This window comes from Polyodon spathula, chromosome 7 (assembly GCF_017654505.1).
Source record: "Polyodon spathula isolate WHYD16114869_AA chromosome 7, ASM1765450v1, whole genome shotgun sequence".
NCBI classification, from domain to species: domain Eukaryota; kingdom Metazoa; phylum Chordata; class Actinopteri; order Acipenseriformes; family Polyodontidae; genus Polyodon; species Polyodon spathula.
In genome coordinates, this window is record NC_054540.1 from 1,475,746 (window position 1) to 1,484,513 (window position 8,768).

Genomic DNA, 8,768 nt, shown 5'->3' on the forward strand with positions numbered 1-8,768 from the left:
AGATGTCGCTCCGTGATATTTTACTTTTGCTTGAGAAAAGGGATGCTGTTGGCTCACGTTTGATTTACACAGAGCATGGGGGAGTAAAGAATGAAAAAGGCAATAGAGAGTCTCAGTGTCTATGTTTAAAACGTTATAGTGTGTATCATGGACGATAACTTAAATGGCACATGGGATACAGTCCCACTTACCATCACATTAAAGTGTTCAATTGCAGAAAATTGTTTTTATTTGTTGGAAATCTCTCCGAAAAGCAGAAAAACAGTACAGTGGTATTTGCATGTAGCGTATAAGAAAGATTACAGGGGTTACTGTGTATGACTGGACAGGCATCAAACCTGGTTCTCAGTGAGTCATCATCATGTGTGGTGAGGCTGGGAGCTTAAAACCACACAACATAACTTTACAATCTTCATTATTTATCAGCAATGGCAGGTATCAAACAATGTCCACATGTACGATAGCTGTGTTAAACAGCAACTTGGTATTGATGTGAAATATTATCAGAATTCATGTTTTTTTCTTTTTGTTGAGATTCACTTTGTATCGCTTGCTGTTCCGATCGTCACACCCTGGTGACTTTTTAAAACCTCAATGGAGCTCAGTGTCCTGTTTAACCTCCACGTACACCTGGCAAAACAGAGTGTAACCATTAACCTGGCCGTCTGTGACTGCATAGGATAAATGAGTGATTTATGACGTCCACTAGGGGCAGAGTATTACAGGGGACAGGTTAATGGTTACACTGGTGTACCTGAAGTACTTGGATGGTGGACATGCTTCTGAAGAAAAACATTGAGACCCTTAAAATTCTGCGTTTTAATAAGTCACCAGGATGTGATGAATGAAACAGAAATTATACAAACTGAACCTTAACAAGAATATAACTGATACTCCTGCCAAGTGGACTCTTTAAGGGTTTGCTGAATCTGCAGATACACACAGGGAAGTGCTTTCACTATTGTCCTGTGAGAAGGCATTCAATACATTAGAGAAGAAGCAGTCTGTTTAAATGCGTTAGAACAATTGTGAATGCAGATTTGCTGCTAATTTTCAAACAGTTTTCTATACAGTTTGCAGTGTACTGTATCTCTGTGTTCAAGGGCAGCAAACTGGGTTTTGGGATGCACACACAAACGCATGTACGCATGCACGCACGCACAGACACGCACACGAATGCACGCGTGCATAGACACGCACAGACACACGCACGCACACACACAGTCACACGCACAAACGCTCACACAGATACACGCACGCACACACAGACACACGCACACACACCTCTAGTAGCACTGCAGTTTCATGATTTGGATTTAGGACTAAACTGGGAAAGGGTCTGCGTTACTCAGGGTCTGGAATGTAGAGGGGTTAGGGCAAGAACAAATGTGTATTACTGTGTTAAACTTTTTCAAGCTCAGATATTTTGAATTGAAATATTTTAATTGTAAACTATTTGGAAATTAAAAGTAATTCGTATGCACATTACAAAAAACCTGGTACACCATCAGAATATCTCTGACGTCATTACACATTGGTTTCCTTTGCATGATACCTTTTTGACACATTGACACCAAGTTGTTATATGAGCTAATAAGACGGTGAAATGGAACACGAATATCATTTCAATGAAATATCCACTATTTGTCTCAGCACTACGTCAAACATTAAATGAATTACTGTTTAGGGTTAGAAATTGTTATGTGACAGCTTGATTCAATGATTGTTTTAGTTTCACGCTGACTGCAGATTTCAAACCCAGGACTCCTAGTTGTCAGCACGATGTGTGAAGTACTAATATTAAACAGCCCCTCGTTCTTGTTTTACACTGTCCTGTGTTTTACATCAGTGCTCTAGCGTGCTTTTGCGAACCCCACCCTGTCATTACCACGGTCGAAAACGCTGTAGAATTCTGCTAGGAAGACGTCTCCGAGAATCCAGAGAGGTCCTGATTGGATGTAGAGATCTAAGGCTTCAAATCCACTAAAGCAGATTTCTCTTCTGTCCAGTTGTTCCTTGAAAGAAAAGACTCAAATATCAGGTCACATTAACTCATCATGTAGTGTGGCTGTCCTTCGCTCATGTTTACAATTGAGTACCAATCAACAGATCCAAAAAAATCTTCCAATCGGCTTTGGAAACGTTCTGAAGTGAATTGCCGTTGATTGGTACTCAGTTGTAAACTGAGGGAAGCTTTTATTGTGAAATCAACACATTAATGAATGGATTTATTGAATGCCTGCTGATAAATACTTCTTAAAAACAATTCCGTATACGAGTATCTGCTAGTAGCTAATAAAGTAATTCCAGAAACCTTTCCTGTCTTGCACTTCGCGATATGGGTCTCAAATGGGCAGTTTTAAAAGAAACTAATTTTATAGCAGGCATGTATTTTCATTTTAATACACAACATCAACTGCACTACGTTCAATAATTCTCTTCCTATCCTTCAGTGTCTTCTTTCAAGTCAGTAACCAACCAGTTATTTCCCCTGTTGAATGACATGCTTTGCAGACAGTAAAATGAAAAGTTTAGTTAAATTTGGAGGAGCAGTTTCCAAGATATAGCATTTAATTGGTCAGCCAATCAGGTGTTAGAACTAAAAAACAATCCAAGCCTAGAGCACAACTTCTGCTATGGATTCCCCAAACAGAGTTTTATGAAATTGGTTTCTTGAGATCCAGGTCAAATCTAAGCGTGATGTACAGACAAGCCCTTCCAGTTATCCCTGTCTTGTAGCTGCATGATTAGCATTCACAATAAGAAGTCCAGTTCCAAACCAAGCAAGCCAACTCACCTTCCTCACATACGCGTCAGCAGTCAGCTTATATTCAACTTGTCCGATTGTAAAATCCACTCTTGGCAAACTGGATAATCTTGTGCAGTCAATCACGAACTGAGGTATATGAAAACATTGAATAAACACAAAATGTGAGCTTTTAATTATTTTTTAGTGTGATAGAGAGCCCTTACCTTTCCTTGCTGTGTGGGGCATGACACTGGTCAGCTCTTACCTCTCCTTGCTGTGTGTGGGCGTGGCTCTGATCAGCCCTTACCTGTCCTTGCTGTGTGGGCGTGGCTCTGATCAGTCCTTGCCTCTCCTTGCTGTGTGTGGGCGTGGCTCTGATCAGCCCTTACCTGTCCTTGCTATGTGGGCATTGCTCTGATCAGTGCTTATCTGTCCTTACTGTTTGGGCGTGGCTCTGATCAGCCCTTACCTGTCCTTGCTGTTGGTGCGTGGCTCTGATCAGTTCTTACCTCTCCTTGCTGTGTGTGCGTGGCTCTGATCAGTCCTTACCTCTCCTTGCTGTGTGGACATGGCTCTGATCAGCCCTTATCTCTCCTTGCTGTGTGTGCGTGGCTCTGATCAGTCCTTACCTCTCCTTGCTGTGTGGGAGTGGCTCCAATGTGCTCCTGCAGCTTCGTGATCTCTGCGGCCGGCCCAGTAATGAGAGATGTGCCGGTGTCCACTATAGCCTGGCAGCCATCGGAGCAGAAGGCAGCGCTTCCTTGGACTTTGACGCTGCATTAAAATGGGTTGCATGGTTTCATTTGTACATAATGAAGTTGCTATACTGTAACCTGCTCCATTCCCACCTTCAGTGGCTCTCAGATCTGGTGCAGCTGATATTGAAATAGACACTACGAGGGAGACACTTGTAAAGCTCCTCTCCATCTCCTCAACCACTTCTGTTTCTTTGAACACATGATGGTTTTATTCCCCAGACTACACACTGCCTTAGTCAAGAGTAAACCATGAAGAAATCGAAGCACAGAGATCAGACAACATGTTCCTGTGTCAGCGCTGGACACAATGACACAGAGCGTGTACCCACTTGGGATTCCACACAGGTAGCACTGAGACTCACCGGTCCAGTTTGATTTGCCAGTACCCTTTCTCAGTCACGGGGACCCAGTTAATGGAGCCGGTATAGAGAGAGTCGTCCACACCTCCCAGCAGCATCTCCCCCCCACACTCTTTATCTCTCCCTCTGGAAACAAAGAGAAGAAAGTAGTTGTGAATTAAATACCTGGGATTGTTTTGTAAGAACGAACCACAGCAAAAAAAAAAAAAAAAAAAACAGGGCTTGCCAGTATATTCCCAGATTCGATGCTGTACTGTAAATACCAGCATATTGCTAGAGATGGGAACATGCTTGCACACATAATAATCATTTACAACATACAACTGTACGTGAATGCATTTGGTCTTCTTATAAAGTTATCCTTTATTTTTTACATAAAAGCAAACAGTATAGAATAGAAATGATAATGAATGCATTAAAATGACATTTGAAAGTACTTACTTTTTAATGTCTTTTATATTTGATATACATGTATAAGACATGACCAGGTGTTGAGGAGACCAGTGCAAATCCAAACCTACCTGCTCAGATAGAAAGAAAACACAGGTTTCTCCACCTGCTGCTGCTCCATCAACTTGTCAAACACCGGGGTAGCACCCCCTTCTGACAAGGAAGGGTATCCCATGCCAAGCACACCATCAAACTTTGCCATAACAAACGTAAAGCCCGGCTCAAACACTGACTCGCCAAACTCTTGCTCCTTGACAGACACATCACTCAGCTGAGAGTTGAAGGAGAGAAGAGACCATGTGTAGGTTATTTCAATAGATTTTAGTTTGAAGTGTCACCTATACACAGATAAGAGGGAGTTATAATAAAAACTAATTTGAACACAATGCTACACTGCATTTTATCTTGATTTAATGTATTTACCACAAGAGGGTAAGTGCTGATTCTTCTTGCATAAAACTTAATAATGTACCTGGTCTCTCTCTCTCTCTCTCTCTCTCTCTCTCTCTCTCTCTCTCTCTCTCTCTCTCTATATTATATATATATATATATATAATATATATATATAGATACAATATATAATATATTATAAATATTATTAATAATTTTAAAATTTACATTTTAAAAAGAAAAGAAAATTAAAATCCAATGGCTCAATCCTATCTCGTAGTTCTGAACTTTTGTTTTTTGTGTGGTTGCCTATTATGAGGACAATGTAAGTATATACTGTACTGTAACACCGACCCTGAGAGTGTCTCTTCCCACCACTCCTAGAAGCTGCCCCGAGCCGTACTGGAGGTTGAATGTGTGCCCGTCATGAGTGTAAGTTTTGGACTGAAAGGACTTGAATTTGCTGTGGGCTCCTATGTGCAAGAGGAAAGACACGTCAGGACAACAAGCACACTGTATACTGGCAATGAAATCTCTCTGACAGGACTTGCAGGGATCTCTCTGCCTGATTTCTAGCTGACCAAATTGGGATTTTTTTTTTTTTTTCTTTTTGTAGATCTGCCCTTGAGCTTCTTGCACTCGACTGTTCTGTGTGTAACTGAGATTGTAGGTAATACTCCCTACAGCACACTCTCTATGATCTCTGCAGATTGCCTTTAGAACAACAAAAAAGAAGCTGACTGTACACAGCTGCAACTCTGCAGCTCATCCATGTCCATGCAGGTCCATGCACCCTCGCATGTGGCTCAGCTTAGCAGCAGATTCCCAGCAGCCAGGCATGCACAGTAACACTCTGCGTGACTTGCATGTTATAGAATGCTAGTGTGTCTGCACTTTCTGTCCTGGATTATTAACACAATGTCCAAGACACGTTGATAAAATGCACTACTGCTTTTCAACTGTGCTAGATCCCCCACAGTTACAAACACACAGGATATGTTTAGAGAGCTGAAATGTCTCACATTTAACAACTCGTATTATTGTCAATTTGTAGTGCACTGTATTAATAACATGTCTACATCTAAGAGGAATTGTAATTGGAAAACAAAAAACCAGCCAGGAGAGCTGTGCTTGTTAATCTGCCCTCACTCCCAGTGTCTGATCTTTACGTCTTTCACAGCAGCCAGCCCAGGAGCTCTGGTTCTGGTTTCCAGTGTTGTGTTCGCTTGACTGGTCACTTTGTAAACGTGGTGTTAGTAACTTTGAGGTGCTTCTGAATTTTAAAATCAACACGAGGCACACAATTTTAAAAAAAGGAGGTGTTCTAAGTCAGGGGTGGCCACGTTGGTCCTTCCACTCCTGGACTTTGTTCCAACCCTGTTTGAAATTGTTTAATTAAACCTGCATCCAGACCCTGAAGCAGTGCCAGGTTAACACACAGGCAAACTAGGCATGTGCCTAGGGCCCGGACTCAAGGGGGAGCCCAGAACAGTTATGTGTTGTTTTCTTTCTTTTTTTTTTTTTTTTTTCTTACATATATAGATTTGCTCCTAAACTGGAAAAAACTCACTGAAATTTGAACTGAGGCATGTATCTCAAAATCAAATTGTTCTGACAGGTGTTACGAAGAGTTCTCTACCCCCACAGAACTCTGTATCCCTACACTGATTTTCTAGATATACATCTATTTTCCGGTTTTATTCTGAAATGTATTTAGCACACCCCTACAGCTTAATTTTCTGTCAGATTCATTCAGTTGTTCATAATAACTTAAAACTGAGAATTCTACCTGTTGTAAAAGGCTGGAGTGCTAGTTATAAAGGATAGAATGTATATAGAGGTGCGTGTGTGTGTGTGTGCGTGTGTGTGTGTGAGTGAGTGTGTGTGTGTGTGTGTGTGTGTGTGTGTGGGCAAGTATTACTATCAATGTGGGGAAAAAATTTGAGAAAATGTCCCCACAATGATAGTAACTCCTGAGGGGAGTTAGAAATAGTAAATAAAAATATAGTGAGAGTCAATGAGAAGTCCCCACAAGTATAGGAATACAAACGTGTGTGTGTGTCTGTTTGTTCAGGGGTAAGGGGCCCGTGCGTATATGCTTGCCTAGGGCCCAGGGGTGGGTTAATCTGGCCCTGCCCTGAAGTAGTTCATTATATAATTTCACCTTTTAAACCTGGCGTGGAATGGCCCTCCAGCACCGGGATTGGACCCCTCTGCTCTAAGGTGTTTGAATTCTCCCTTGTGCACGGAGGTGTACTTACTGCAGGCCTCGCTGACACAGTATGCAGACGGGACCCAGACATCTGACGAGCCCGTGTCAAACAGCACAGTGAAATTCTGCGGGGGAGTGCCGATACTGATTTTCCCATAGTACTGGGCCTGAAACAAGGAGGGGAATACTATGAACAATCAGCATTGAATTAAACTGATCCTGTATAACGAGAGACATATGGTCATTTAATCTAGGAACCAGTATCTGGTTTATATAAAATAAACCTCAAAGAGCCCACAGATATATCTGACATTGCACCACTGTAAAAATTAGAAATACATATTCTCATATAATGTGGCCTTTTACTACAAAGAGTAAATTACTATTATGTTTTTTTTTCAAAAGCAGGAAAACAAAATTTGAACTAAACACAGCAGGTATTTATTGAAGGCAGTTTAAGTAAGTTAGGTTTACTATTTCTCATTTTGTTACTTTAAAAGGTTCCTTTTTTTAATAGCTTACACTTTGGGGTAAAAGCTTTGTTAATCAGATCCAATATGTTCAGGATGTTGTGTGGCCAGGATATATTCCGGAATGCTGGTGTAATATACCGAATTCCCACTAGAGGACTCCAGAGACACCCAAAACTATCATCAGGGATTTCTTTTCCCTGAAATTCCAAAACACTGTCAGCTCTATCCCCACCTGCTGGAATCACTGCTGCATGACAGCAACACTGCACTGACCAGCAGAATGTGTCCCAGCCTGTGGACCGCCTGCAGACCACTCTTGCTGTCTGTGATTAAACTACTGGTAGAATTATCAATTGCTGTTAAAATGTAACCATAGTGCTGCCTTTTGTCAGTACAGTACACCCAGAACCATTCAGATTGATGGGAAATGTCAAGTATCCTTTAAAGTTACAAGTGAAGCTACTGACTCCTTGCATACCAAGGTGTTCATCCATTTAAAAAATACATTTAAAAAAAAACTTGAAAGTTGAAAAGACAAAATCACCACCATGCTAAAATGAGCTCTCTTAGCTGTGCACGGCTGTGGAGAATCTCTCTTAGCTGTGCACGGCTGTGGAGAATCTCTCTTAGCTGTGCACGGCTGTGGAGAATCTCTCTTAGCTGTGCACGGCGGTGGAGAAGCTCTCTTAGCTGTGCTGCTGGGGACTCACGTCCATGTAGTTAGATAGCCTCTCTCTGCCGGTGGTGAGGCCGTGAGGAGAAGGAGGGTAGCAGTGAGAGTATTTACGTGCAAAGACGTCAGGATCGTGATCCCTCAGAAACTCTGCTAGTCTCCATGCTGCTCTAAGCTCTTTCCTGATGGAACTGAATCTCTTCAGAGGCACTCTGGAAAACAAACACTTTGAACAGGAAAGGCTTCAATCACATACAGATACTGCAAGACAGCTGGGTTTCAGCTCTAAAGGGCATATCAGTGAAATGCACCTCACCTGGGCTATGAATACCAAACAAGAGCAAACATTAACAAGAAAAGCACATCACCATGACCTACATCCACTGTATGCATGTGGAAAAATGTAGACCCCTATACCCATCCCTTTCAATACTCAAAAACTGTGAATTAATGTCCTTAGCAATAGGAGAAAAGGTAATCCACATAAATGAAAACATGTGTGACCTACATATACAGACCGACATCGTATTCTGTAGCTCTAGACTATAATTCACTCAATAACTTGTGCTTAATAATATACAGTTGTTTTCAATCTCGATTAATGTCCACTTACCTTATTACAGAGTCAGTGACCTGTAAACAAGCGAATGCTATGATCATCCATGCCATGGTCATGCTTGCAGACATCTCGGTGCCTCTGCAGA

At 41.6% G+C, this 8,768-nt stretch overlaps 1 protein-coding gene across 1 annotated transcript; it reads right to left on the reverse strand.

Annotated features, from left to right (window-relative positions):
- Positions 1–1,385: 1,385 nt before the first annotated feature.
- Positions 1,386–8,768, reverse strand: nots (nothepsin). Its single transcript, XM_041254080.1, has 9 exons — positions 8,678–8,768; positions 8,102–8,276; positions 6,968–7,085; positions 5,061–5,179; positions 4,388–4,587; positions 3,870–3,992; positions 3,379–3,523; positions 2,798–2,896; positions 1,386–2,015 (listed from the first exon to the last, which is right to left on the reverse strand). The coding sequence occupies exons 1-9, from the start codon at positions 8,749–8,751 to the stop codon at positions 1,854–1,856; spliced, it is 1,215 nt and encodes a 404-aa protein (XP_041110014.1). The 5' UTR covers positions 8,752–8,768; the 3' UTR covers positions 1,386–1,853.

Coding starts and splice junctions, on each gene's coding strand:
- nots (XM_041254080.1), bottom strand. CDS start 8,751: ATGTCTGCAAGCATGACCATGGCATGGATGATCATAGCATTCGCTTGT. Junction 3,993..4,387: donor TTTTCTTTCTATCTGAGCAG/GTAGGTTTGGAT, acceptor CTTTGTTTCCAG/AGGGAGAGATAAAGAGTGTG. Junction 2,016..2,797: donor CTGACGCGTATGTGAGGAAG/GTGAGTTGGCTT, acceptor TTTTCTTTCAAG/GAACAACTGGACAGAAGAGA.